The 27942-nt window shown below is 38.0% G+C and overlaps 1 protein-coding gene across 1 annotated transcript in view; it reads left to right on the plus strand.

Annotated features, from left to right (window-relative positions):
* Window positions 1-27942, plus strand: part of USH2A (usherin) — an 800956-nt gene that overhangs the window by 581892 nt on the left and 191122 nt on the right. The window contains exons 50-54 of the mRNA XM_057531465.1: window positions 9244-9467; window positions 14050-14254; window positions 19151-19348; window positions 19861-20015; window positions 23150-23348. Coding sequence (XP_057387448.1) covers window positions 9244-9467; window positions 14050-14254; window positions 19151-19348; window positions 19861-20015; window positions 23150-23348 — 981 coding nt within the window. The remainder of the gene's footprint in view (window positions 1-9243; window positions 9468-14049; window positions 14255-19150; window positions 19349-19860; window positions 20016-23149; window positions 23349-27942) is intronic.

Consider the following 27942-nt stretch of genomic DNA (forward strand, 5'->3'; position numbering starts at 1 on the left):
CCCTTAGTTTGAGTTCATAAATGTCCATGGTTACCCTAATCTCAATCAGTATGAGGACATGTATGACAGAGGACAAGTTAAAAGGGCAAGGGATAGTGGCCATAACAAATTGTAGTTAAATATTATACATTCACAAATTTTATAAAAATATATCCGTGCTTGCCTTGGAAGGGGCTCATGCAAGCAAAAGGCCTTGAAGATCAATTTTCCTGAGCTTCAAGATAAATCTACCCCTGCAACTAGTATGCATTGGAATTCCAGTCCCTCCAAGTTAAGACTTCAGGACATCATAATATCTTGATGGAGATGCACCATGAACTCTCTGCTGTCTTTCTTTAATTTCTTCTCTTTTTAAAAACCATCAAAGAGTTATCCATAATACAAGTAACAATTATTTAAATTATTATAGTGTTATTGTTAAATACCATGTTCTTGTACACATTCTCTTCTGTGTAAAATTCTGATGGGGAATTCCCTGGAGGTCCAGTGGTTAGGACTCCGTGCTTTCACTGCCGAGGGCGCGGGTTCAATCCCTGGTCGGGGAACTAAGATCCCGCAAGACACACAGCATGGTCAAAAATAAAATAGTAAAATAAAGTAAGTTCTGATGAAAACTATTAAGAAGAGCACTTCAATAATGAAACTAAATAATCAAAACATATTAAAAGTATCAATCCTGGGTGTACCAGAATCTTGTGCCTTAATAAGCATACTAGACTCTCAGTATTTTGATAGCCCTTAAATAAGTAAGAAATGCCAAATTAAGTTATTCGTAACTAAATTTCAATCCTCCCAGTGTGAGAAAAATTCATCTCCTTCTTTGAGTCAAAAAAAATACCTGATTTCTAGTTTCTTATTTTATCTTTGTACGACCATCAAGTGTATTTCCAAGGCATTTACTATTCTGTGAAGCTATAAATCACCTCTCTGGATCCACACTGTATCCATCTTATGCATTTTTTAATCCAACCCAGTAGGACATATTTAAAGGAAGATTTTAATGTATATACTGTCAAAATGGTTGATAGTCCCATGTCATTATGTTGATCTCCATCAACTGTCCAGAAAATAGTAAGAGTGGCTAGTTGTCCTATATACAACAGAATTAGATTTCAATTATGACATTTTCATTGACCTAAGGAATTTAAGGATTATCTCCAAGAAATGGCACAGGGCACCTGGATCTGTACTATAAGGTAACAAGAAAGTTGAGTTTGCCAGGTAAGACCAAAAAAACAAAAACAAACAGCAAAAACCAACCTCCCAAGATCTTCTTAAAAATGAATGATGTATTAAATCATATAATACACAAGTGTCCGGTATAGACACATAAGTCATTTCAGAAATATCCCCTATGGATTGTAGACATAAAAGGTTAGTATTCTAAAGATAACTAAAGTCCAGTCAAGAAATCCAGCTCAGTGTTTCCTGAACGCTGCTTATTGGCTAGAAGATGTATACAAGGAGCAGGAGACAAATTACAACAACAAAACGTAGGCAACATTCCATGTTCACTATTTGCCAAACTGAGTTCTGTGTGCTTCACACACATTAACACATTTAAACCTCACAGCAACCCTATGAGGTAGGTGCTATTATTATCTCCATTTTACAGATGAGGAAACAGAAGTTAAAAACTTTTTCCAGATCACACATCTAGTAAGTGGCTGTTTTACTTCAGGTAACACTGTTACTGTAAATGAACCTCAAAATATATAAAGGCTCAAAGATAATAGAGGTTCATTTCTTTCCCATATAATAGTATTGTGGTGTGAACATATCTTCAGGGTAAGATCTCTTTCCCACAGTCATTCTGGCTGTTGGAAGTGCTGTCATTTTCAACAGGTAGCTTCTCGGGTCACCTGGGAGTTGTCTGCAGTCAGAAGAAGAAAAGAGTATGAAATAACAGGTGTGGGTTTGTTTGTTTGTTTGTTTGTTTTTTGGCCAGGTCTAGAAATAGCAAATAGTTTTATTAACATTTCATTGACTGGAACTCAGCTATCTATCGATACCTAAATGCAAGGGAGATCTGCCCATGAATTTCTTGCCACTGTGACTAAGAAGAGTTTCTAACTCCATTCATAGAGTCCATGCTCTTAACCTTCCTGAGCATTCTGATACCTGAACAAGCATTGGATACTCTCCAACCCAAACCGTATCAATGTTTATCAAGTCTGATGAACAGGCCCAGTATAACTACCAAGTTGCCAACATTTTCTGATGACCAGAAAAAAATGAGACATTGACTACACATCACAAGTGTGCCCAAGTTAGAAGAAAAGGTGCTGTGTATGTGTGCTAAGATCTAAGGCAGTGACTTTTAAAGTACGGCTTGGGGATTTCTGAGGGTCTCTAAGACCTCTGGTGGTGTCTATGACATCAAAACTATTTTCACAAGAATACTGAACTATTATACACCTTTTTCACTGTCATTCTCTCATAAGTATACAGTGGAGTTTTCCAGAGGTTACATGACATGTAATATTGCAGCAGATTTTTTTTAATTGAAGTATAGTTGATGTACAATATTATATAAGTTATAGGTGTACAGTATCATGATTCACAATTTTTACAGGTTGTATTCCATTTATAGTTACTGTAAAATATTGGCTATATTACCTGTGCTGTAAAATCTATCCTTGTAGTTTATTTATTTTATATATAGTAGTTTGTACCTCTTAATCCCCTACCCCTACCTCGCTCCTCCTCCCTTCCCTTTCCCCACTGGTAACCACTAATTTGTTCTCTATATCTGTGAGTCTGCTTCTTTCTTGTTGTATATTCACAAGTTTGTTGTATTTTTTTAGATTCCACATATAAATGATAACATACAATATTTGTCTTTCTCTGTCTGATTTATTTAGCTTAACATAATGCCCTCCAAGTCCATCCGTGTTGCCGCAAATGGCAAAATTTTCGTTCTTTTCTATGGCTGTGTAGTATTCCATTGTATATCTACCACATTTTCTTTATCCATTCATCTGTTGATGGGCATTTAGGTTGCTTCCATGATATTGCAATAGTTGAATGCAGAAGCAGATAGGAGAATTCAGTTACTTTTATTAAGCTAGACATTAAAGGGGCTTGCAAAAATATAAACAATGTCATTCTTCTCACTAATTTTTCTCAGTTTGGAAATATGTTTATTTCTTCATAAATATGTATGTTAGCATGTTGTATATTTATCATTATTTTAAATGAATTAATGAATATCTATTTCAAGCATTTCAGTTTTAGGCTCTAACCTAGTAAATATCAACAAATCTTACCCATATAAACAAAAGCTATTTGGGGTCCTCAATTATTTGTGAAAGTATAAAAGGGTCCTGGCACCAAACTTTGAGACCCACTGCTTTAAGGCTTAGTAATCAGGTCTGCTAGAAATTCATGGCCATTAGTTAGTTATCCTGTACTATGACTAAGCAGTTGAGTAACTCTCCTTTAGATGTGTTAGCTAAAAACAGGTCCATTAAAGATAGAACCATGGTCACGGAGTAGTGGGGATGCAAAAGTGCTGCCCCCCGCCCCATACCGTAATGAGTCAGAGTTTGAAAACAGAAGTAAACTGTCTCATTTTAGCATTGTTGCTCATCTGTTGCTTTTTTTAAGTCAACTGCCATATTCCTTCATTCAATAAACATGTACCATGTAGCAACTATATTCGAAATATCATTCTTAGTGCTTTGTGAGTGTAAAAATGGCTAAGATTCCATTTTTATCCTTAAGGACTTGCAATCTAATCAAGGAGAAAAGTACCTGTAAGGTTAAACACAGGCATAAGAGAGGGATGAATACAAGCATAATCTTAAGACTGAGTGATCACTCCAGCCAAGATGATGAAGAAAGCTAAACCACTGATCGGAACCGCAAACAACGAGTAGGATTTTGAGACACGTGGATGGAAGAAGGACGTTTCAGCTAAAGGGCATGGTTTGAGCTGAAGTGTGAAATTAACAGCCTGCAAAGCATGTCTAGGTAGGAGTGAGCAGTTGGGTTGACTGGAGGAAGTTGCCGTGTGTAAGGAAATAGAGGGAGATAAAGCCGAGAAGCCAAAAGGATTTGAACCTTATTTGGTACTCAGGGAATAGTCAATGCGATGATGAGAACGGTGATTTAAGGAGATAAATTAGATTTGGGTGGCAGAGTGGATGTGAAGGAGAAGGAAAGATAAGTCAGTTAAAACTCTTGCCAGAAGTGCCTGTTCTAAGAAACGGAATAGAGGTCGCTGTCCTCTAGGACAAAGGCTCTTAATTTTTTGGAGGTAGTACACTCCTGGTAGAATCTTTTGAAAGTTGCAAACCCTCACTTCAAATAATAATATGTAGGATACACACAAAAATTTTTTTGCCATTTCATACGCCCTTGAAGTCCGTCCATGGGCCCAAATTTCAGAATCACTGGTGTACTTCAATATGATATACGTGCTAGCCAACTATTTCCTAAGCAAACTGTGCCATCCCTCAATTCCTGTGAATCAAAATTAGCTCCAGAGTTTCCCCTGACCTTCAACAGTTCCACCAACTCTGGTAATCATGGTGGACTGAAAGAATGAGCCTTTTAAAAAGGAAAAAAAAAAATCTCTTTTTAGTCTCTTGACCTCCCTGCAGGTTTCACTGAAAGCAGACACGTTCCACATGTCTTTTTCCTGTCCCTGTTGCCTCTCCCTCCTGTCGCCCCCTAATGATTGTGACCTTAGTGACCTTCCAGAATATCCATATGGCCCTTTCTTTCCTCGACCTAGCAACACCATACCTGCTGCTTGAGGGTTTGGATCTCATAATATTGTTCCTAAGCCTGGCCTCTCTCCCTGCCTGGCATCGTGTGCCTGCCACGACACCGGGCTGGCTCGTAAAACATCTCTTTATGTACTTTATTACTTAAACTCTTTTATTTGCCTGCAGGAGCCCTTTAACAAAATCACATTGAATTGACTTTCTCACACCAAATCAAATCTCCCTGGTCCCAGTTCAGTTGTCTTTGTCAATATGTATTTTATAAATGGAGTGAATTAACAGATGCTGTTGGAACAGAAGTGCTGGAGTAGCATTTATGTTTTTAGTGCTCTCTCTGGGCAGATGAGTTGTGTAGGAGTGTTACACAGGTACCTCGGGATGAAAGTCATGCGCGTCATTTCAGTGGATATGTATTCTTAACCATTTTCTTTGAATATATTTTAAACCTCTTTATTACTCTTTTTATTCGCAGTGTTTGCTTATATGGTTTTATCATTTGTGCCATCAATCTTAGATTGGACTTGATTATACCCCTTCATATTAAAAGATGAAACTTAAAGCCTCTCTATCAGGCAAAGAGGACAGGATTTTCTGTTAGCCATGAGGAACTAATCATGACATACCTTTGGAACATATTGCTTTATTTCTATTATCTGTGTTCTCCATGCAACCTTGGATATGAAACTCTGGGTTGAAACTGTTCTAGAATAAAGTACTGACTTTCCATGTCCTAGACTCTGACATCAGTCAAATGAATGACTACCCCTGTTACATAAGATGGAATCTGGGGACTTTGCAGAGAGGAAAATACATCATAGAAATCCATTGTGTAAGATGTGTATTGAAAGATTTCCCAGGAAGATTTCCATATGACATAATGACCTTTTGAAACGTGTAATGTATAAATGCTATAAAATACATTGCAATGATCTGGGGAACATTTTTACCCTACCCTGTCTCAGTTTTGTGGTGGTAGCCATAGAGCCAGCTGCTAGTGAAGACAAGATGCATTTCTTTTCTTTCATGCTCTGCCATCAACTTTATGTTTGTCCTAAGAATGACTAATCACAAACCTGTTTTTTTTTTACATTCTTCTAGGCCTGAAATATAATTCCTTGGCTTAAAATGTGGTCCCCATGGTCAATCCCAGAGTTCCACAATGATTTGTCATATTCTAGACTCTGTTTTTTATGACTGTACTATTTTTAACTCAAAAGCATGATAATTCTTGGATAACTCTTAGGAAAATGGCACACTTGTTTTACAGAATTAGCAATTTAGAAATTCATCAGGACTGTATGTTTATAAATGCTCTCCTTTCAGCCATGGACATTAATTAAGTGTTAGTAACATATTGGAAGTATTCATAATATTATGAGTAAAAAAATTCTTTCCTTCACTCTTTTCTCAGTTGTATCCAATGCAACGGAAGCTATCCATTGGATATATGCACTGTTTGGAAAGACAATATAGGCTGTTTGATCTCAGAAATAAATATCTAATAGTTCAGTGCATACACTACCCCTTTAATAACATCTGCATCTTGTTCGAAGAGAATCTCCACCTTTGTACAAATTTAATGAAGAGCCTCTGGAAGTGTAGATCAATCCATCAATAATACATGACCCTGGGCTTCCCTGGTGGCGCAGTGGTTGAGAGTCCGCCTGCCAATGCAGGGGACACGGGTTCGAGCCCTGGTCTGGGAAGATCCCACATGCCGCGGAGCGGCTGGGCCCGTGAGCCACAATTGCTGAGCCTGCGCGTCTGGAGCCTGTGCTCCGCAACAAGAGAGGCCGCGATAGCGAGAGGCCCGCGCACCGCGATGAAGAGTGGCCCCCGCTTGCCACAACTGGAGAGAGCCCTCGCACAGAAACGAAGACCCAACACAGCCATAAATAAAATAAATTAAAAAAAAAAAAAAAAGAAAGGGAAACTCCCTCCAAAAAAAAATAATAATAATAATAATACATGACCCATTTTGGTTTTCTTTGGGCATATTTAAAACTGTGATTTCTGTGTGTCAAAGTTCAAAAGTCAAGTGCTCCATGTGATAAATTAGGTAGGGTCAAAAGTTATTGCAGTGCAGTTTCAGAAGATTGTCTGTCTCTGAATTTGCAGCTCATTCATGCTGAAGTGATGCACTATGGGAATTACTACCAAGCTCTGCTCGGCAACATCTGCTCTCCCTAAGTGAGTTAGTGCACGTCAGACATCTTTATGTCAGAATATTGCAGTGATGGATGCAGTCTTCAGAAAATGCTGCATAAAAATCTGGTGTGCCGTTCTGGCCATTAAGTGAAATTACTATTTAAATTAATGGCACTGTCACAGTTTATCTGTGCAAAGAATGAACGCTGATTAGGGTATTAAGTAATTAGCAATTTATCACACTGGAACAAGGTTGATAATAATTAAAGAAGTAATGGTTTACCAAAGAAACTAGAAAGGGAGTCACTTCTTGTTATGTGAGTGAAATCTTGGCTTTAAATTTTAATTCAGTGAAACAAAGATGAAGCTCTTTGTGAAAGAAAGCATCCTTTTTTTCTAGTGTAAAAACAGTTCATTATCAAAATTTTAGTTGACCTGTCAAAAGTCCCTCAGAGCGATCAGATGGCTGATTAGGAGTTTGGAATTAGGTCAATGTCTGCATTTTGATTTTATACTTAAAGCATGGTGAAACTGTAAAGTAATTTGGGAGTAGAGGTGGAGAATGTATTCTGCTCCCTAAAGGGCCAGTTTTCAGATTTTGATTGCTCTTTAAAATAGAAACATGAATTATTTTAAGAAAACTTCTGGAGAAAAAAAAAAAAATGACAGCAAAGAATCCAAGGTTGTATTTAAATGTCTGATCAGAAAGCAGCAGGAAAAAAAAATGCCCAAACAATATAAAACTTGAAGCTGTGGATTTTTCTTTTTAGTGTGTGTGTGTGTGTGTGTGTGTGTGAGACAGTGTGTGAATTTTACCCATCATAATCAAGACTCAGACTACAATGATAGCCCTGCTGTGTGTACCTATTTGAAAGAACTTCCCCTGGAAATGTGAATACAACTAAAATTATTAATAAAGCACCAAAGAAAACAGTTTACTTTTAAGCCAATTACTTTGAACAGTTATCACCTTTAAACATGATGTCGAAATGCAGTTATGATCAATATATATCATTAATCATAAATACAAAATTTTTAATATTGAGAGAGATGTTTTTAAAGTGGAAAGATCAATGAGAGTGTTCTTTGGAGTCATGTGTGGATAAACATCTTTCTTAAGGCATGTGGCAAGTCAGTGTCTACTTTCAATGATTTTTTTTATAAACTGGAAAGCACTTAAAACTCATTGGTCTATTATTAGGAGTGTCTTTCATAATGTAGGTGTTTGTACAGGACCAGATTGAGCAATTCGGGACCCCAGGGCCCTTTGCAGTTGAGGTTCTTTACGTTATCAGTCAGGACTAATAATAAATAAACAAAATTCTAATGAAAATAAATCATTCATCACATTGCGCTGCTATATAACTGGATGTAAATTCTATTCTGATAGCCCTGTGACATGGGGTATAGGCATCTTAATTTCTAGCTTAATCTGACTCTAGTACATTGTTTATTTATTCAGCCTTTTATGTCTATATTTCTGCTGTGTCTCTTCTATGTCAAGATCTAAATGATGTGAACACAAGCAGTTACACTGAATCGGGTGGGAGAAAGGAGGCTGTTTGGTATCTCAGGCACACCTGTCTTTCATCGAGAAGTGGAGATCAATGATCCTCCCTGCAAGGTCTTTTGGCCACCACCCCAGCCTCTTAGCCATGTCCAGTGATGGGTCTAGGGCAGCTCGAAGAATGGTGGCCCAATGGTTCACCTGATCAGTGAGTGCACTCAACTGGTTTTGAATACAAATTTATCTCATGACCAAAGAATGGTTACAGTTGCTGCTGGATTCACAAGAATCAAATATCTGTATCTTAGACAAAGGCAGGCAGAAACTTACAAGATGCTTGCACAAAGTCTCCAGTTCTAGGATGGTGCTACCTCTCCACTCTCTAGCCTCTTATCCCAGAGTGCTTGGGTGACCTCTTCTCCCTTGTGAATTTCTAAAGATTTCTTCTGAGTTCCTGTGGTTTAACTACCCCTTCTTCTGCAACAAGATGTTATCATCACAAAATGGGCAGGCAGTTCTCATGACAGAAATCCGATCATTTTTTATGGCGCTTAGGAGAAATTTGGCCCCCTGCTGAATGGTTTTAGAACACTTCCTCTTGTGTGTTCTTTACCGAATTAGTGTCTACTGCTCTTGGTCCGAAGGACCCCTCACTGTACATTAGTGTCTACTGCTCTTGGTCAGAAGGACCCCTCACTGTACATTTAAATCACCTTGGTAGTGAAATGCTACCTGAGCTATCGTACCGCTTCAGGAACTGCCTGAGTCTGACATTTTTATACCGAACTTTATAGCAGCCTCAGTTTTCTTCTCTTTTTTTATTTCATATTCATATATAACATTTTATTGTTGCAGGGATGTTCTGTTGTGGGCAGGATTATATGAATATGTCAGATACCATATGCTGCTCAGCTTCCAGTGGAGAGTCTAAAGCACATGTTAAAAAGAATGACCCAGTGCCAGTAAAATGCTGTGAGACTGAACTTATTCCAAAGAGCCAGAAATGCTGTAATGGAGTTGGATATAATCCTTTGAAATATGTTTGCTCTGACAAGATTTCAACTGGAATGATGATGAAGGTAATTGATAGAAAACCTCTCGGGCTGATTTGACAACGGAAAGAGAAATACATTGTTCATAACTATTTTTCTAAAATAGGAATATAAAAACTCCTGTGTGCATTATTCATTTTCACATTACATCCATATTAATACCAAATGAGTTCGCTATGATTGATGTTATTGCAATGAATTCTAAAGGAATTAATAATGATTAGCTGTTCTCAGGAAGCTTTACCAGCACTTCAGATTAGTGCAGACAGAAAGTCTGAGCCGGCATGTTGCTGTGGAGGGAGATGAAGGGAACTTCAGCTTCTTTTCTCTAGCCCCCCAACCATAGGCCATCACTTTCCTTTCATAGAGAACTTACATACAGCAGATTCACTTCACTGTGTTTCTATCATATTCCTTAAGACAGTGCAAGATCAGCAAAAGCCAGCCAACCACAGAAATGAATAGGCCTGTGGGTGCATCATTTATGTGTGTACGTTGAGATGCTCCACATACAGCCATGCCATGTTTGTTAGCATTAAACTTGACCCAGCACTCTAGAAACCTACCAGTTTAAGGAAAGGATTATGGGCATTTAAAAAACAAACACCCTACTATGTTTGGTAGTAATTTGTCACTAAGAGATGGCTAAAAATTGGTGCTTTGGTCACAGACAATAGAAGAGCTCTTGCTGAGTGAGGCAACTACACAATCATTGTGTGGATGTCATGGTCTGTCGAATGGTCCATAAGTCTTGAGATTTTTAAGGCCCCAGCAAGCGATCTGTGGCAACGTATATTAAGATATGTATAACCGAATCACTTTGCTGTACACCTGAAACTAACACAACATTGTAAATCAACCATACTCCAATAAAATTAAAATTAAAATTAAAAAAAAGAAAGGAAAAAACAGATAACACATAAAATTGTTGAAGAGAGTAGGTACTTCATGAAGTGAATAACCACACAAAACACCCAACAAAAATAGTAAGGTTTTGTCTATAAAACTTTTTAAGAATCGATCTGATTTGAACACAACTGTAGTCAGTTCTATGAAAGAAATCTATCCAACACTATGTTCCAAAATTTATTCCAGGCCAGTGTTTTCAGAAGTTTTGACTAGGACATTTTTCTTAAATACTTAGTATTTTTTGGTCTTAAAGAGCTGGTGATGTTGCAAGAACGTGCCTTTAAAATAACGAGTTAGGAAGCATCTATATAAAAAACTCTCCTTAAAGGGGCACTCATATTTGAAGAATGAACATAGAAAACCTGTTAGTTTCAGAAATGACATCATCACTCACAACTGTGTGTTTCATTATTGCCCACCTCACATTTGATTCCCAGGCATCTCATTTTGGTCAAGAAGAGACAGCTTCCATTATTTAAGGAGGAAGTTCAGGATATAACCATGATCTTTTAAGTTGGCTTGAATTGGCTCTATGAAGACCAATTAACAGTTGTATTTAAAATTCATATTTAAATGATTATGATTAGGAGATTTTCTGAATGCTGAATCAAGCAGTGTGTTATAGGTAAAGTTCAATCCATAGATCCCAGTTTGTTTCCTGAAGACCTCTTTCCTGGAGTCTTCCAATTGCTGCTCCAATCTGGACTGGATCACTGTGGGATTTCTGCACAGCTGCCCCAGCCCATCTTCCCTAAGCTGTCAGTTTGGGAATTCCTTTCACTCCTCCTCTGTGTTGGTCTTCCTGTGTTCGAACCCCAGGTGTCCCTTTTTGCCACCTTCTTTTGAAAAATTATCTCCCTTGATATAGGTGCATGAAAGGTAAATGTTTTGAGAGCTTGATGTCTGAAATTATTGTAATTCTATTTCCCATTGGATTGATAGCTTAGCTAGGTATACAATTCAAGGTCAAAAATTATTTCTACACAGGATTTTGAAGGCATTTCTGCATTTTAAAATTTTCATTGCTATTCTGATTCCTGTTTCTTTGTAGGTAACCATGTCATTTTTCCTATGACAGTTTTTCAGACATTCTCTTTATTCTGCTTTTCTAAAATTTCATGGCAATGTGCCTCTATGTAGATGTTATTATCATCATTATTATTAATATTCATAATGATATACTTTTTGTGGACTTTTTCAGGGTGCGGTCTATGGCCTTCAATTCCAGGGACTGTTATTTTATTATTTCTTTGATAATTTGCCCCTTCTTTTGTCTGTTTTCACTGATCACTTGGGTGTTGGACTTCCTAAACTGATACTTTAATTTTTTCTTCTTGTTTCTTGCCTATTGATTAACTCCTCATCTTTTTCAATGTGATGAGATATTGCCTTAACTATATCTTTCCACCTTTCTATTGATTTGTTCTAGGGTTTTTTTGCTATCATATTATTTTTTAGTTTTTAAGTGCTCTTTCTTGTTTGCTGATTATTACTTATGTCATCCTACTCTTGTTTCATTCATGGAACGTCTTTTTTTTAATCATTCTGGAAATATTCATTCCATTGTTGCTTTTTTTAATTGTTTGCTTTATTCTTTGAATTGTCTCATTTGTTTGGTACTATTTTTTGCCTATAAAATTTTAGTTTTTTAAATTTATTTTATTGAAGTATAGTTGATTTACAATGTATTGATTTCTGCTGTACAGCAAAGTGATTCAGTTATATATATATGTATATTCTTTTACATATTCTCTTCCATTATTGTTTAAGATTGGTACTATTTTAATACTTAAAGAAGTATCCTTAATACTCCATCCTACATCGGGATGGCATACATGCCTGGCTGCCATATGGAGTATCCAGTAGCAAAGAAGGCTGGGGTTCTCACTATGCAATATGGAGAATTGCGTTTGGCTTTCCCACTCTGGCTCCTGGCTTATATCTTCCAGTGGACCATCTCTATTTTTTTTTTTTTTTTTTAGTTTCATCAATTATTTTCTAAGTTTTTCTCATTTTTCTAATACTTGGCCAAATGCAGCTCTAACAGCACACATACTGCTCATGTTCTAAGCTATGACGTCTTCCCCAGAGTGGTGAGCTCAGGAACACTTGGCTTGCTTTGACAGTTATCCCAGGGCAGAGTTTGCAGAATATTTAGCCATAGCACAACAGACCTCCTCAGCTTCCCAAAGCCCAGTACGTATTTCTTTGCCACGACCTGCTTAACCCTAAGCCAATGCTACATACTTCAGGGTTTTGTTATTGTTGTTAAGACAACTTCAAAGTACTAATTTGTGTTTTTGCTAGAATACACTGGACTATGCTGAGGTAAAAACAGACATACTCATGTATGGAATGGGTCAACAGAATGAATTTTTTTAAACCTTTCATGTGACAGTCCAGTGTGAGACTGGCAGATCTCCTCCATGCAACATCTCAGGATCCCAAGTCGCTTCCATCTCGTGGGGCTTCACAGTGGAAAAAGGGAGAGAGTGGATGATTGCACACGTATGTGTCTTCCCTGGATGCAGAATGCATCTCTTCTGTACACAGTCACACAGACATTTCTAGTCACATGACTCTTCCTATTGTAGCCGGACTTGAAACTCTAGTGTTCCAGGGGAGAAAAGACAAAAATGGGCACTCCTGGGCACATAGCCTTGTCTCTGCCACATCCATCCACTTCCCAGCTTCCAAAAACGTGTGTTACTTCCCTTCCTGTTTCCTTGGACTTTCCATATTTCTTTATTGTCATTTGGTTGGGCTTTAAGAGGAAATGAAGATAAATGCACATGTTCGATTCACCATATTTAAATGGAAATCCAACTATATTTTTCTGAAGCAGCTTTACTTTGATGATCGTTGGGAAAATAATTTAACTTATTTTAGGTAAAGAGACAGATTGAATGTAGATCACTTTTAAATAACAAAAATGATTTTAAATAAGTTATGCTACCTATATAAAGGGAAGATGAAGTAGAGCTTTGCCTTATAAGAATATTGCCTTATTTATATCTCCTGTAATTTGGGATGGTGAAGTATTTCATTTTCTGAGATTAGAGCCTACTAGTACTTATCAATAGCTATAAAATGTCCAGAGATTCACCAGAGAAAAAGTTTATAAATATAAATAATAATGATTATAATGACAGTTCATGAAATATTTAAATTTTCTAAAACTTGGGTGCAGAATACTTCTTATTAGTCCAAATCTCCCAAGAGCACAAGAAGTGCAGATTCTCAAATTTCACATTCTTTATTTTGTCTAAAACTCCATTAGGAAAGTGTCAAAGTAACAATAATAAAATAACGACTCCTGTTATTATTTATAGCATATCTATTAAGTGTAAGGCATTTACGTTATCTCATTTGAGTCAGTCAAACAAACCCGCATAGTAAATTGAATTTCCATTCTTTCATGTAAGAAGCTGAGGCTTTGAGCGGATAAGAGACTCGTTCAAGGTCACAACACCAAGAAGTTGCAAAACTGGATTTTGAATCCAGATCTGTGTCATTTCAAAGTAACTGCTCTTTCTAGTATACAGACTGCCCTCATTTCTTTTTATGAATTTTGAGGTGTTCATTCATGAACTAAGCACAAGAAAATTTCATTTGAGAGTTGTAAAAACCTACGCCACACATGTCTAAATGAACGTTTTCAATTCCCTTCCCCCCGCCCCACCTCTACCGCTTGACTTAGGAAACCAAAGTCTGCAGGACCGTCTGCCCGGTGTCTATGGAAGCCACAGCGCACTGCGGCAGGTGTGACTTCAACTTTACCAGCCACGTTTGTACTGTGACAAGAGGATCTCACAATTCCATCGGGAAGGAATCAGTGGAAGAAATGTGCTCATCTGCTGAAGAACCTGTTCATATGGGAAGTGTAAGCACGCTCTCCTTCACAGGTAACAGAAAGGGAGCCACCTGCCCGTGGCTTAGAAGGGGGGGGGGGCGAAAAGCTGCTGAAAACGCAGATTTCCTTCACCCTGACCTCAACTCCCTCCTTCACCTCATATCAATTAATTCCATCATACTTATGAGCCACATAGTTACCAGGTAGTTAAAGGCACAATCTGGATCTGGTCAAAGTTAGTAGTTTAAAGTTTTTCAGAGTCGAAATTTTAACAAGGATGTACTCTATTTTAAAGTAAGCCTGTAGAGAATGAAGAACAGGGAAATAAATTAGTTACATGACCTTTTATGTTATATCCAGTTAATTTGCAATGAGCCTGATTTTCTTTCTCAAAAGTTGGAACACAGGCTTTCAATAAGAGCCATGAATGAATGTTGTTATTCTTCCAAGCAGAAAAGAGGTAGAAACCCATCTGGGCACTAAGACCTGGCAGCATCATTCTAAGGAGGAGACAGACTGCTCAGTGACGTCAGTATCCCTTTCCTGTTCTTGGGTCTGGGGCCAGAGACTGTGCTCTCCTGCAGCCTGGTGTTTCCCCAAGATGGCCATCATCTTGGGAACAAGAACCTTCATGGTTATTGAAAATAGTAATTTCCAAGCCCCATCTTAGCCCTACTGCATTAGTCCAAAATAGTGATTCTTAGGCTTGGCTGAGTCAGGTGAAAGACACTGTAAATTTTAGGATCATCTCCAAAATAGTTCTGCCATCTATTACATTTTTACTATTCATCCATTTACTTAAGTCCCTGATTAAGTTTCTGTTTTTTGAAAAATTAGATGTGCGTGTGTAACTGTGTGTGTACACACACCTATTGTTTAGTCAAATGGAATACATTTAAGTGACATAATTCAAGCCAGCTGAGGTCAAATAAACAATAAAACCACTGTATTCCATCATGACTCATCATTCTGCCTTACCCAGCCAATGGTGGGTGATAATGGCAAACCTTGAGAAGGAAAACAGTAAAGCAGGATACTGGGATGAGAGGGAGTAGATTAGGAAGGGAAGGAAGGAATAGAGATAAAGTTTACTGAGTATTATTTAGTTCCAGTGCTGTGCTAGACAGTTTTTTTTTTTTTAAGTACAGTTGATTTACAATGTTGTGTTAATTTCTGCTTACAGAAAAGTGATTCAGTTATACATCTATACATTCATTTCTTAATATTCTTTACCATTATGGTTTATCACAGGCGATTGGATATAGTTCCCTGTGCTGTACAGTAGGACCTTGTTGTTTATCCATCCTATATATAATGGTTTCAATCTGCTAACGCCAAACTCCCAGTCCCTCCCTCTGCCACTCCCCCTTTGTGCTAAACATTTTTAAACCTTATCTTAATTTACCCATAAAGCAATCAGGTAAGTATGATCATTTCACAGATGAGGAAACTAAGGGTCAGATCTATAAAAGTAACTTGTTGTGGTAATAGTCAGGTTCAAATTATGTCATCTTTAGGAGCTGCAGATGTAGTGGACACAACATGGTATAGGGGTCCTTTCGGAGTGCTCCAAACCTCCCTCAAGCAGTTCCTTCCACCTGAAATGTTCTTCTTAACCATCACACTCAAGGCCAAGGTCAGAATTCACGTTCTCAGTTTAGGCTTCCCAAGGCCAGCCCCCTCTCTCCTCTGTGCTCCTGTGACGCACGGTCGTGCTATTCTCCACTTCTACCATGTCTGTGTCATAGGCATCGGGACACTTGTCTCGTCTCTCCTACCAGGTTGAAGTATCCACGTGCATAGAACATCCCTGTTTAATTTTACCTTATTTTTAGATTTAGCACACTGTAAGCAAACAAAAAAATATTTATTAGAATGTCTTTATGTAGGAAAAGCCTCCGGATAGAAAACAGTTGGACCACTAATCTCTTCCCACTCCCAGTTATAGATTTAAGTCATGAACCCTCATTCAAAAATTGCTTGGTTTTCTTCTAAGACAGTTCTCTGCTTTTATCTGCCCTTGGTAATCAACGTCCAGATTTTGAAGGGTTTTTAAGACATATTTGCAGTAGACCTCTCCAGAAGAGACTAGCTGTTTCCACCTACTGATATAATATTGCAGGGGCTTTAACATCCATATTTCAGATCGGTTTGCCTACCAGAAAACACTATAAATTGAATATGAAAAATAACACAATTTTACTTTTCATGAAAAAAAATTAAGCGCTCAAATGATGCTCAAACAAATTCCACTGAGACCAATTTAGATGAAAAGTCAACCATTTTTAGAAGTTGACAATTAAAAGCTACAACCACCAGTGCTGACCAAAATTCATTTGTTCTTACAATCATTTATTTATCAAAAATATTTATTAAATCCTTAGTAATAACCATCAGTATATGAGGACCAATAACTTGAAAACTAGTAGGAAATTCCATCAGGATTTGAAGCTAATATGAAGAGATAGGGAAATTAATACCTTATTACCTCTAATATGAGAAACGATGTACAGGTAAGTTCTATGATAGAGGTAAGCATAGGATGCTTTGTAAGAGTATTGCAAGGACACCTAACCCAGACTGGAAAGACTTCAAGAAGGATGCTGTGCCCAAAGAAAGAACTGAAGAACAAGTTAGAGCCTATCAGTTTAAGGGGAGGTAGGCCAGGCAGAGAAAGCAGCACATGCAAAGTGCAGGAAGCAAGAGGAAGCCCAGCAGGTCTGAAAAACAAGTATCTTCATACGGATGTAGCACATATAAGACAGAGAAAGTGATGGAGAGGAAGCCAAAGAGCGGGGGTCAGATTATGAAGGCCTTTTAGGCCACACTAAAGAGTTTACCTTTATACCGCAATGAGTGGATAGTTAGTGAAGCTTTTTAAGCAATGGAATGACACAATTATATACACATTTTTGGAAGGATTGCTCTGTTAGCTAAAAAAATGATTGGAGACAAATATGTATGGGACCTTTCAGCAATTAACAAGTAAATATTGAGCAAACATACTGCCCCAAAACCCAACACCCTCATTTAGCAGAATATTAGCCCCATGTTAACATGTAAAATGATTTTGAGATAACAAGTTAAAAATAAAAGAAGAAGAATAGTTGGAAATTCTGGCAAAGAAAAAAAGAGCTCTGAGAAATGAGAGAGATGATTGAGGAAAGGTAAAATTTCAACAAGTGATTCCTTATGTGTAAAGCAAAAAGAATGCTTTTATGGGCTGGGAACACCTTTGAAAGACCAGGCCTCACAGGAAAATATAGAAGTAAGGCTAAGACTTGAGAGAGTCAAAAAGGAGAAGAATGAAATACAGTGGAGGAAAGAACAGGAATAAAATGTGGACAGTTGCCACAACTGAAATTAGAAATGGCAACATGTGCTTGAAGGCTACACAATAACAGTTATTCACAGTGAATAGTTTAATCTGCTATAGCAAGAGGTTCAAAAATATAGTTACCATCTGTGGGTGAGTGGACGGACGGTCTGGGCAGCTCAGCCCCACAAGTTCATTCAGGATCTGGATTCCTCCTCATGCTTCCAAGTGGTACAGCCTGAGTTGTCACAACACCCTTAGTTCCAGCCCCTCAGAAGGGGTAAGAATGCTAACAGAAGGCAAGTGATTTCCTCTTCAGAAAGTGATGCACAAATTACCCATGTCACTTCCACACTCCTTCCGTTGTTGAGATCAGTCGTGTGACTACACCAGACTGGAAAGAAAACTGAGAAATGTAGACTCTGGCCAAGAGGTCTCTGACCAGGACAGAAGGGGGATCTGGGGACCCACTGGTGGTCATCACAGGTACAAAGCAGCAAATACCCTCTTACTGGAAAAAATGAAGACGGAAATACATTTGTATAGCAATTGACATTTTATGAAGTTCTGCAGCATAACTTATTGCATTTTATGTTCATACTAATTCTATAAAAGAGGCAGGGCAGGCTTTATTGTAAGGAGATGCATGTAAGGAGAATGTGGTCAAATAACCCAAGCGGATGGAACGAGAATTAATGCTGCATCCATTGGAGATAGAGCAGGCGGCCAGGCAGTCAAGGAGGACCTCTTCTGATCCCCCTGTCTGATGATCATCCAGAAACTGCCACACAAAAATACATATGTAGATCTTCAAAATTCACAGAATTAAATAAGCGGAAAGCAGATTTAAATAATTAAACTTTCAAGGAATGTTTTGGTAAATTTGTAGCATTTGTACTTCCGAAGTTATTAAAGCTCAAAACTGAACTAAGATGTTTGGGATACCGTTGAATCACGTGGGTGATTATCTAATAAAAGTTTTGCCAGGCCAAAAATCTCAGCAGGTTGGTTTTGTTGTTTTAATTAGATTGGTTGTTTTTGGTTTTGGTTTCAGTTCTGGTTTGGTAGAAGATGAAGGAAGTATATATAGTACACTATACATGGTACATACAGTGGAGTGTGAATTCATTTTTATTCATTAAAATTGTACTATGATAAGCTAAGTTCCAAGTCCTGTATCTCATAACAACTACATTATAATTCATGTAATAATTTAAGTAATATTGACAACGTAATAATTGGTAAAATTTATAATAATAAAACTATAAAAGAATCTTGCCAAACCTGCCTCATACAGAAGTAAAGAGATCATGAACTTGGGAAGCATTAACATCTAACGTACATTAGTCTAGCGCTTTTATTTTTCAATCATTTCTTTAATGTATCCATATTTCTCTATTCAAATAGGTGAATTCTGTTCTGTGTAATTTCATATCTCTGCATCTAATAAGCACTTGTAATATTTTTTATGACTCAGAAAGTAAAGATCTTAGAGCTTTATTTACATACATTAGGATTAGTGCATTGAGCATTTATTTTTAAATGTTTAAGGTTTTGATATTTATTTTCAATATGATGGTAAGAAAATAAAAATTTTTAAAAACCCCGCTGTCCGATTTTCTGTCTTTCCAGATGTGAACCTGGAGCCCTACATGACATACGAATATAGGATTTCTGCGTGGAATAGCTATGGGCGAGGATTCAGCAAGGCTGTTAGGGCCACAACAAAAGAAGATGTGCCTGAGGGAGTGAGCCCCCCCAGGTGGACCAAAATGGATCATCTTGATGATGTAATAGTCCTCAACTGGAAGAAGCCTATACAATCAAATGGTATTAAGCTATTTTTTAAATTCAAATAACATAATCCCGTAAATCCATAAGGAAATTGAAATTAGTGTAGTCTACGTTTAATTGGCATGCATCTAACCACTAAAAAGTATTTGCTGATAAAGGAAGCTTCAGGTATGTGTCAACCAATCATTCATTTTGTGAAATAGCCCTCACAAATTTTTAACCAAAAATTATTTTCCTTGAATCCCAACATATGTCTGAGCTGCTTTCAAATAAGCAAAGCATATTATGGGAAGGCAGAATAGTTTTGAAAGTAAATGTTTGATAGTGAGGGGAAAGAAACAACTGACTGATTATTTATGTCAAGAATCCATCTCCTCCATAAGAGTGAGTGTAGTTAAGAACTGCTTGAACATAGCAAAATAATAGCAATTTAAAATTAAATAATGCTATATTATCCCATTTCTTCAGAACTCTAAGCCATCTGATTTGTTTGCAAACAGTTAAAAGAGTCTGACACTCAAATTCAGGCCTTTCTCTGCCTCTTTTAGGTCCTATTATTTACTACATTCTTCTCCGAGATGGAATTGAACGTTTTCGAGGAACATCGTTGAGCTTCTCTGATACGAAAGGAATTCAACCTTTTATGGACTATTCATACCAGCTGAAAGCTTGCACGGTTGCTGGCTGTGCCACCAGCAGCAAGGTAAGAGGAGTTTGCCTAAACTCTGGACAGAATTATCCCGTGTTAAGACTATATGAAGGTCCAGGTGGTAATGCCAATAAAGTAGGGCGTCCATATGGTGTCTCAACTGAGTACCAACACTTCCTCCTGAAAGGAGAGATCACCAGAAGGAAAATTTATTCAAATATCAATGTTTCATTCATCAAAAGAAAAAACTTGAACCAGTATTATCCCCTTAATCCACTTTTCCTCCACCAAATCTTTTAAGGTGGTCTTCTATAAATCCATAATAGTTCCCAAGCCATTTCTCAGTTTAAAAACTTAGAAATTCTATTTAAATATCATTTCACCAAAAATTGCCTGCTCTTGAAGAACAGAGAAAAGGACAAAGGAGCCTGACATAGAAAATAAAATAGTTCCAAGGCTTCTGCAACAGCCTTGACAAGAAATAATGAAGATCTCAATTCAGGCAGCAGGGGTCAGATGAAGAATATCAGAAAGATACAACAGATACCAGGGCACAAAAACTACTGGACGCAGTAGTCAGCTGTATGTAGAGGAATAAAAGGAAAGTATTATGGGTATTTTCAGGATATCTGGCTTGACCAATTTGTTGGTCATGGTGCCATTCTGCAAGCAAATCAAAAAACAAAGGAGGAATATATATATGTATATGTGTGTGTGTGTGTGTGTATATATATATATATATATATATATATATATATATATATATATATATATATATATATATATAATGGAATATTACTCGGCCATAAAAAAGAATTAAATAATGCCATTTGCAGCAACACAGATGGACCTAGAGATTATCATACTAAGTGAAATAAGCCAGACAGAGAAAGACAAATATCATATGATATCACTTATATGTGGAATCTAAAAAAAAAAAAAAAGGATACAAAGGAACTTATTTACAAAACAGAAATAGGCTCACAGACATAGAAAACAAATTTATGGTTACCAAAGGGGAAAGTGGGGAGGAGGGATAAAATAGGAGTTTGGGATTAACATATACACACTACTATATAGTAAAATAGATAAACAACGAGGACCTACTGTATAGCACAGGGAACTGTGCTCAATATCTTATAATTATCTATAAGGGGCTTCCCTGGTGGCGCAGTGGTTGAGAATCTGCCTGCCAACGCAGGGGACACAGGTTCGTGCTCTGGTCTGAGAAGATCCCACATGCCGCGGAGCAACTAGGCCCATGAGCCACAACTACTGAGCCTGCGCGTCTGGAGCCTGTGCTCCGCAACAAAAGAGGCCGCGATAGTGAGAGGCCCATGCACCACGATGAAGAGTGGCCCCCGCTTGCCGCAACTGGAGAAAGCCCTTGCACAGAAACGAAGACCCAACACAGCCATAAATAAATTAAAATAATAATAATAATAATAATCTATAAGGTAAAAGAATCTGGAAAATAATAGATATATATATATGTATGTATAGCTGAATCATATTGCTGTACACCTGAAACTAACACAAGATTGCAGATCAACTATACTTCAATTTTAAAAAAAAAAAAGGAGGAAAAGTTAAAAGTAAAGAATAAGATTAACATTTTTTAAAATTAATTAATTTATTTATTTTTATTTACTTTTGGCTGTGTTGGATCTTCGTTTCTGTGCAAGGGCTTTCTCTAGTTGCAGCAAGCGGGGACCACTCTTCATCACAGTGCACGGGCCTCTCACTATCGCGGTCTCTCTTGTTGCGGAGCACAGGCTCCAGACGCGCAGGCTCAGTAGTTGTGGCTCACGGGCCTAGTTGCTCCACGGCATGTGAGATCCTCCCAGACCAGGGCTCGATCCCGTGTCCCCTGCATTAGCAGGCAGATTCTCAACCACTGCGCCACCAGGGAAGCCCCAAGATTAACATTTTTAAAGCCTTTAAAAAATATATTCAAGAGGAGCAGCAGATAGCAGAATGGTGGAAGAAAATATTATTTGGCACTTTAAGTGAAAATGTCTAGTCAGAAGCTGGATTAAGAAGTGACTGAAATTTTCTGGAAAGATCTATGAGGGAAGTTGAAGCAAGGAGTTTGAGTGTGGTCATGTAAGGAGAATAGAGAGAGACAAAAACCGAAGACCACAGATGACCAGCCCCCTTGGGGATGCTACTAAGCGAAAAATGGAAGAAACAATCAAACAAGTTAGGAGGAAAATAAGGAAAGAGCCATTTCACAGATGCCAAGCTAGTCAGAGGAGACCCAGTTTTCATATGGTTTAAACTTGAGAAGCGCAGCATCTTCACACACTGTGCAAGAAGCATCCAAGTAACACGTTCAGTCGCACACATCAGCCGCAGCTCATGTGAGCTGCTTTTTATTCAACAGACCCCAGAAGCATCTCTGAGTGCCTCACCAACTAGACAGAAGGCAGCTGATTGGCCCAATCAAAAGTTAGGGTCCAAACGGTCCTCGAGCCATTCCGTGCTTTTTGCATAGCGGAGCTCCTGCCTACCAGATGCCAAAACAATTGGTGAAAAAGTGAAATCAGACTTCATTCTGTGAGAAAACAAAGGCAGCCAATTTTAGCCCGAAAATATATTTTGACAATATTGAGTAAATCACTGGTTGATTCTTTTTTTTCTTCTCACTTGGTTCTCTTTCTAGAACATTGGTACAGACACTATAAAGTCATCCTGGGTATCATAGGAAGAGTACAGAAAAGGCTGCCCATTTACACTGTTCAAAGTGTATTATATGCAAGCAAGTTCAGATGTGGGTTTTGCTCCACATTTACTGGTGCTTAAAATGTACAAAATCAGGCTGTTAAAATGCAAGGACACCGATGGGCCATATGGAGGAGAGTTATCAAGAGTTCTCTAGTAAGACAGTCTGCCAGCCAGCTTTTACTTGTTTAAACGGAGAGCTGCAGTCTGCCATCAAAATTGTTGTTGAACCCGTGGTGATAAATGGTAGTCGAAGACTTATGGGATATATTCAAGGTCAGATGTCATTGTTTGAATAGGATGCGAGAGAAAGAATTTTAAAAAAAGAGGGACTGCTTCACCAAGCCCTGCTAATGATATGCCAGGCCAGACAACAACATTTTAAAACAAAAGTGACATTCTCATTGATCAGAATACCTAGTGTACTATTCCAAGAAATTGCTGTTTAATTCCTGTGTTTTCAGGTCGTTGCAGCTACAACCCAAGGAGTTCCACAAAGCATCCCTCCGCCGAGAGTCGCGGCCCCCAGTGCGGAGACTCTGCATGTGAGCTGGGATGTCCCTCCTAAGCCAAACGGCGTCATTAAAGAATACCAGCTCAGGCAGGTTGGGAAAGGTCTCATCTACACTGACACCGCTGACAGGCGGCAGCATACGGTCACAGGTGAAAAAAAAAAAAAAAGAGGAAAACGTACCGGAAGAGTCTGTCATTGTGGTTAGGGGGGCAAAGCCTCCCAGGGGTGTGCGTTTGATATAGGAGGTCACTTCAGAAGGACGTGTTCTCTTGACATATGGTCAGGTCCCACTTATCCATGCTAATAGAAGAGCCCACACTGGCAGCAGTAAGCCACAACAGCAGATAACTTCAGAAATAATTTATAGTTGGCTTTGATATGCATTATGTGTAGGGTTTTTGCATCAGTATTAAGTTCTTTTTTTTCTTTTTCAGACAAACAGTAAGATGCATTTTCATTCCCCAAGGATATACTCATAGATAATGGTGCTAGGATAGCCGAGAATGTACTGGAAGGCAGGAGAGAAATCAGCCAGAGGCTAACAGTTGTCTACTGAGTGGGTAATTAATACACAGAATAGTTGATAGTTGACTGGTTGTGACAATTTGTTGTTATTATTAGTAACATTAATTAATAGTAATTGTATTATTTTTGTTGCTTATTATAACATTATGTATTATAATTAGCTTTAATAATATAATAATAGTACACTACAATAGTATAGTGTCAGATAATTACTAGCGATGATTATAATAATAATTAACATGTTTTAGTCTGAATGTCACTTCTGAAGGGAAACATCTTCTGACTCACCAAGTCTAGATCAGCTTTCCTGATACACCATCACATCACCTTGTTTTATGTTCACCACAGACCTTTCACTGCCTGACAGTGTTTGCTTTTTATTTGTCTCTTTATGTCCCCCTCCACTGGAACGTAAGCTCCAGGATCACAGAGACCGTCTCTACCTTGTTCAGTACTGTATCTTTAGCACCTAGAGCAATCCATGACATGTCAGTAAGTGCTAAATAAATGAGGAATAAGTGAATTTAATATGTGTCAAATACTGTCCTAAGCCCTTGACATTTACGATCTAATTTGATCCTCGTCACAAACCTATGGGGCAGAGAGAATTATTACCCCCATTTTACAGAAAAGAATCTTTCAAGAGATTTAGTAACTTAGCTCATTATTTAGATCTACTGAATCATTCCAAACAGTTGTGTAAGTTTAGATTCTGAGAACACAGAGAAGAGTTTACAAACTTTTACTTTTTCCCGATTGCCAGTAGCCTCTCTCCAAGGCCTCCTGAGTGAATGCCTTCCTTCCATTAGACCCTGTACTTGGCAGGGGGCAGTGATACCAGAGATAACGAAACTCACATAGAAGTGCAGAAAGGCCTGGAAAAGCATGCCTGATTTTTCCTTAGAGGAGGCACAGGCCTTGCTACACAGGTGGAAAAATAACTTCCACAGTTCCCTGACACACAAGCAAGCACTCGTGGACAGATGTCCACTGTTTTCCAAAAGTGTCATAAGCCTACAGAAGGTGCTTAATGAATATTTGCGGACTAGCACATTGTGATCCTGATGTGAAGATCCCGAGCTAAGCCAAGGATAATGGGGATGGGGAAAGCCCTCATCCATTTAGATGATCAGATTTGTTCCTTAGATCCTGGTTCGCTAAAAATGAAAATCATCACAAGCAATTGAAATGATGTTATTTTCCATTAAAAAAACTTACATGTATACGGTGCTTTATAATTTTAACAAACCATTTGCATTTTGACTCCTGTGATTCTCATCACATGCCTATAAGTGAGGGACGTTTTTAATATCCACATTTGAAAGATGAAGGTGAAAACTGGCCTACTCGGGGTCCCCAAGGCGTTCACTGCCTCCATCTATAAGGAAATCAGAATACCATTTCATTACAAAAAAAAAAAAAAAAAAATACATGTAGCCTGCTTGCTGTGTTCTAGATAGTATATTCAGTGCTTCAAAATAAGACTGCTGATCTTAAGAAGCTCCCAGTACCACTGACAAGTTAAGGAATAGCTTGTGTAATGATACACCAACAGAACTCCGTACAGAATGGAGTAGGAGAAATCAAAAGAATGACTGAGGATGGCCATGGACTGTTAATTACAGGGTTTTGAAAGCCAAGTTAAGGCCCATTAAGACTTTGTAGCAGTAAAGGTTTCACAATAAACTGGGATACAAGGATAAAGAATTCTCTTCTTACGGAATCCATCTACTCATCCAGCATGGGCTTTGAACTCTCGCCAGCTGTACTGGTTTGCATTTTTTAGAAAACCAGAATTTACGTGCCGACGGACTAAATTCAATTGTGAGGTTCAAACCAACAGGATTGATAGCCTCCTTAATTATAAAATAATTGCAAAGCTTTTTCTTTAAATACCTTCACTCTACCAGCTCTTCCTTTTATTGTCATTTTTAATGGATATTTTCATGTCAGAGGATTTTATATGCATAACTTAATGGCAGCATTCCTCTTTTATTAGGATAAACATTTTAAAGTGTTTCTACCTAATTTTATTTTTTGTAAGATTATAAAGTGAAAAAATAATCTGTTAGAATTCATTTTAAACAGATTTAGAGAATACTTCACTTGAGCACTATAGCCCTAAAGAGCGATTTCTTTGTTAAATGAGGAAATAAACCTTCATTCAACAAAACCTTACCAAGTACAGTATCCTAATACGCAGTTCCTATGGGACAGGAATGGTGCCTGGCATTAGAGGATCTAAAACCCAAGATCTGTGTAGTGTTCACACATTTTATCTGCCAGGGAAAATTCAGTTCCATGGTTAGCTGACTGATCAAATTCAGTAGGGAAGTATTTTATGATGAGAATGACTATTTTATTGAGTTCATGGAATGAACTAAAATAATCAAATTTATTTCACATTCCATCTCAAACATTTGATCCAAGAGCTGCCTGAACCCCCTGGAGATAAAGGTTTTGCTTTTCTCATCATTTCCAAAACCTTGGCATTCCCTAAGTTACAGTCGAACCCTGATGAAGCCGTAGCTCTAGTCATCCAGGAGCCTGAGAATCTGGGTCCTTAGAAGTGACAGAAGGGAGAGTGGGCACCTAGCATCAGCCGCATTGTCTCCATGCTTATTTTTAATTACCTCAAAGCTTTAGAAACATGATCCCGTAAATGCTTTGTGGGAATAGCGGCAAATGCACTCATCATGTGAAATCCATAAATTGCTTATAATCCTCTCAAGATGTTAAAAAAAAAAAAAAAGCATTAAGTAATTGAAGACAGGAAGTCCTCAGTTAATTATTTAGAGGTGTTATCAATGCTCTAAGTAAACTGAAGCGTTTTCTGCCATCTCACCGAGCCCAATGCCATGGGGACCAAGGGGGAGCGGCCATCATCTTCTCATATTCGCTAATGCAAACAGCGCGTGGCAGCTTGTCAATAAAAGACCTTTTCGTATCATTTATTACTAAACATGCCCACGGTCCTGCACAGAGCAATCGGGATGTCAGTGACGGCATTGTTTTACTTGGGTTGCCACGTATGAAACCTGGGCCTCCTAATGTAGCCATCGGGGTAGAGGAGAGGAGGAAAGGATTAATGAAATAATTGGGGCCACCGAGAACAAAATGAATTAATCATGTCGTCTTTAGCAGCAGACATGATAAGAGCTTATGTGTCTCTTAACTCTGGGGGAAATGTTTTCCAAATAATTCATTAAAAGTTGCTTATCGTTTCATTGCACTTAAAGGGGAAGAGTCACCAGCATTAAGTCAGCAAGGAGAGAATAATTTGCCTTCCTTTCCCATCGTGTTAGAAGCTCATGAACACCTCCTGTGATAAAACAGCATAAATCCTAACAAGGCTAGTTGTAGCAGAAAATGTACTATTCTTGCACTGAAACAGATATACTACCTACCACTTTTTAAAAAAAAGAGGACATAGTTTGACCATCAATATCCCAAAATGTGGACATTTTTACATGAGGATTTTACATTTAAATAACTCTACCATATGCTCCCATCGTATGCTACACTTGGCTCTCATGGTCTTTATGATACTTTATGAATATCCTTTCTCTTTGTCTCTGTTCCTCAACCAGGAGTTAAAGCTCTTTAAGGACAGAGGCAACAGCTTCCTGTTTGCCACTGTGTCACCTATACTGTGATCTATCACAGAACCTAACATATATTAAGTTTTTGAAAATCTTTGTTGAATGAATAAATGTTGAATAGTAAACTAGTATCTGAGTGACTAGATTCCATGTTGGTTGGATATAAAAATCACATTGTCAAACACAGCTAAATCTCAGCCAGGATGGGTGACAATTTGTGGGAACCAGTGGAAAATGAAAGCATGGGGCCCCTTGTTCAAAAATTATTAAGAATTTCAAGACGATGAAAATTGATTCAAGCACAGGACTCTTCTAAGCATGGGAGCTGGGGTGACTCAGCTTAGAGCATAGCTTGTGTGCCCATGAAGCCAGCCCTGGTCTCTGGCAATCTGGATTTATTGGCAGTATAATTCTTTTTTTTAATTTAATTTTTATTTTATATTAAAGTATAGTTGATTTACAATGCTGTGTTAGTTTCAGGTGTACAGCAAAGTGATTCAGTTATACATGTACATATATGCATTCTTTTTCAGATTCTTTCCCCTTATAGGTTATTACAGAATACTGAGTAGAGTTCCCTGTGCTCTACAGTAGGTCCTTGTTGATTATTTATTTT

Source organism: Balaenoptera acutorostrata, chromosome 1 (assembly GCF_949987535.1).
Source record: "Balaenoptera acutorostrata chromosome 1, mBalAcu1.1, whole genome shotgun sequence".
Lineage (NCBI taxonomy): Eukaryota > Metazoa > Chordata > Mammalia > Artiodactyla > Balaenopteridae > Balaenoptera > Balaenoptera acutorostrata.